The sequence below is a fragment of the Glycine soja genome, chromosome 8, assembly GCF_004193775.1.
Source record: "Glycine soja cultivar W05 chromosome 8, ASM419377v2, whole genome shotgun sequence".
NCBI classification, from domain to species: domain Eukaryota; kingdom Viridiplantae; phylum Streptophyta; class Magnoliopsida; order Fabales; family Fabaceae; genus Glycine; species Glycine soja.
Window position 1 is genome coordinate 35,952,251 of NC_041009.1, and position 3,096 is coordinate 35,955,346.

At 34.8% G+C, this 3,096-nt stretch overlaps 1 protein-coding gene across 1 annotated transcript; it reads left to right on the plus strand.

Annotated features, from left to right (window-relative positions):
* The first annotated feature begins 857 nt into the window (after positions 1-857).
* LOC114423010 (protein HAIKU1-like) lies at positions 858-2,636 on the plus strand. The gene is made up of 2 exons (XM_028389600.1): positions 858-1,091; positions 1,227-2,636. The coding sequence occupies exon 2, from the start codon at positions 1,283-1,285 to the stop codon at positions 2,159-2,161; it is 879 nt and encodes a 292-aa protein (XP_028245401.1). The 5' UTR covers positions 858-1,091; positions 1,227-1,282; the 3' UTR covers positions 2,162-2,636.
* Positions 2,637-3,096: the final 460 nt, after the last annotated feature.

The window sequence follows — 3,096 nt, forward strand, 5'->3', positions numbered from 1 at the left end:
AAAATTTGTATATCAGGGAAAAAAATCTTCAAAGGTTAGCTTTAATTAATTTTTTTTTTGCAATAACTTTAGTTTTTTTTAATAGAATAGCTTTAGTTAATATGTTGTAAAATTAATTTTATAGGATTTAAATACTTTTCCTTTCTTTTTATCATTTGTCATTTATACAAATTTTATTTTGGTTGTAACCTAAATACAGCCACATTTAATAGGATTAAAATAAATATTAATTAAGTCCAATGATACAAACATTTTATATCATTCACATTAAAATCTCAAAAATGATAATTGGTAAGTCATGTAATGTCTTAAAAATTCCTCTTTGTGCAACGTCCTAACAGGATAAAAATAGAATAAATATAATTTATAAAAATTAAAAATAAAAATTAAATTAAAAAAGTATAAGAACTAAAAAATATATTTCAATCTTTTATTAATTCAACTTATGTCCATTTAATTTCAATTACTAGTATTCATTAATATAATTCTTGATCCAATAGTAATAACTTGACTTGAGTACCAATGCATCACTTTAACGGAATTTATGACTTCCCATCTTACTATATAATTAACCCAATTATTGTAATGGAATTCAAGACTTCCCATCTTACTATATAATTAACCCAATGTCAGTTTTTGTATTGAATTTATGCACTTACGCAACTGGTAAATGGTCATTATGTTCAAGTACACAATTTTTCTCTTAATAATAATCAATACATTTGACTGAGGAACTGTTTTATCTATGTTATGGGCAATTCGGCATACATTTTCACATTAAATTGGATCCCAAATCGCTGTTCTTTCTCAAAAAAGTCATTTTTCTTTACCTAGATGACCTTCCATGTTATTTCCCTTTTCCCACTGTTGACTCAACACAAAAACTCCATTGAAATAAAATAAGCTTTTCTGTCCCTCTCTTCTTGTTTTTTTTGCTTATACGTTTTCCATTCTTCAAAGTCTCATTATTACTATTTGACCCTCCAAGAAGTTTCAATCTTTTTCGGTCTTTTCTCCACCGCACTGAAACCCGTCTTCATTCGATCCGGTGAGAGAGGGTTCCCCTTGGTTGCGTGAATCTTCAGAAAAGGGTAAGTTCTCTGCTTTCTCTGAGGTTCACTCATTTGGGATGCTATTGCTATGATAAATATTCAATAATAACCATGACTGCCCAGTTTGACTTTTGAGGTTGATTTGTGTTTGTGTTTGATGGTGTCAATTTCCAGGTTGTCCTTGTAATATTAATAGTTTGTGAATTGGAGTTTGTGTTTATAGCAAGAGAATGGATGAGTCAAAAAACAGGCATAATGATAATTTGGGTGTGAACAAAATGGGGAAAAACATTAGGAAGAGCCCATTACACCAGCCCAATTATGGTAACAACAACAACAGCAGCATGAATGGGGGTAGACAGCAACAGCAACAGCCTCAGCCTCAGGTTTACAACATAAGCAAGAATGATTTCAGGGATATTGTTCAGCAGCTTACAGGGTCTCCCTCTCAGTCTCAGGATCATCCTCAATCCAAACCTCCTCAGAATCAGAACAATTCCCCAAAACCTCAAAGTATGAGGTTGCAGAAAATTAGGCCTCCCCCTTTGCCCTATGTGAGGCCTCCATTGCACACCACCTTGCCAGCTGCTAGACCTGCTCACTTTAGACAACAACCATCACCAAACCCTAATAATATAGCTGAGTCACCAATCTCTGCCTACATGAGATACCTTGAACATTCAATTACAGATCCCACTTCAAGGGGTGCCCAATTTCAACCCCATCGTCATCCAGCTTCTTCTGCTTTGCTTCCTAACCCTCCTATGATGCCTTTGAATGCCACAAACCCTCTTCCTCCTCCTCCTTCTATAGCTGCTGTTCCTTCCCCACAACCAAATGGACCTCCTATTTTACCTTTACCTTCTCCAACCTCTCAGTTTCTCTTGCCTTCACCAAATGGCTACATGAATTTTCTCTCCCCTCAGTCTGGTTATCCACCACTGTTGTCCCCTGGCATTCAGTTTCCATCTCCTTTTACTCCCCATTTCCCTTTGTCACCCTTTGCACAGTCGGGGATTTTAGGCCCCGGGCCGCAGCCTCCACTTTCGCCAGGGCTGTTTCCTTTGTCTCCTTCAGGTTTTTTCCCCATGACAAGTCCTAGGTGGTGATCATGGTCCCTTCTAACTAAACTGATCTTTCTTCTCACTAAAGCTTTGTGCATTATCATGTAAAGTACAAGCAAGTTGTAAGATTGTAAGGTGTATTTTTTGCTGTTCATTCTCTTCATTTCCTGTTCCCTTGCTTAATTTTTCTTTTGCTGATGACCATAATGGCTGCAATCCTTTTTACTTTTACTAGTTTTACACATTAGGCGTTATATTGAAGATCAGGAACTCAATTGGATGGTTGGACAGGAGCTGTAAGATGGAAGAATGGGGTGTAACATGAAAGGAAGTAGGTTTTACAGACAATATTTGTTATGTAGGGTAGGTCTTGTTCTTTTGTAATATAAGGGATTGCATGTTAAAATGCATAGTTAGCTTCATGTTATCTTTTACTCTGGAAGATACTTTTAAGTACTTATCCTATACTTGCTTCCAAGTGATTTGCAATTTTTAAAGATATCTGCTTCTTCAGCGTTTACTTTTTATTTCTTTTGTCGAGTAGTTTTCTATTTTGTTAATGGCTGTTTTGCAAGATTTTGTTGGCTGGCTTTATTTTAGATGACGCTAGAAAATATAACTTATTGATTATTCTTGCTTTGTATATGTATTCAGCATTCTTACAAAATAATCATATTCAGGAATCGTTTGTTAATGCTTTCCTCATATGTTAGGTTATTTATTGTGAATGACAACATCAAATTCATAGCAAGTGGGGAGAGAATATAAATATAGCAAGTTCTTAGGTTCATTTGTGTTATAGTTATGTTTTTTGTGAAGAACTTGAAGTATAGATATTATTAACACTACTACACTAGGCAATTTCTTTTTATCTTCTCATGACCATCCCTTCTATCCTTCTTATGTTTTCCCTGGTTTATTTGCCAAGTTTGCCTCACAATTTGATACTGTCACAAATACTTAACTAGAATTTAAGAATT

Excerpts from the sequence above, each read along its gene's own strand:
- LOC114423010 (XM_028389600.1), top strand. The coding sequence starts at position 1,283 with ATGGATGAGTCAAAAAACAGGCATAATGATAATTTGGGTGTGAACAAA.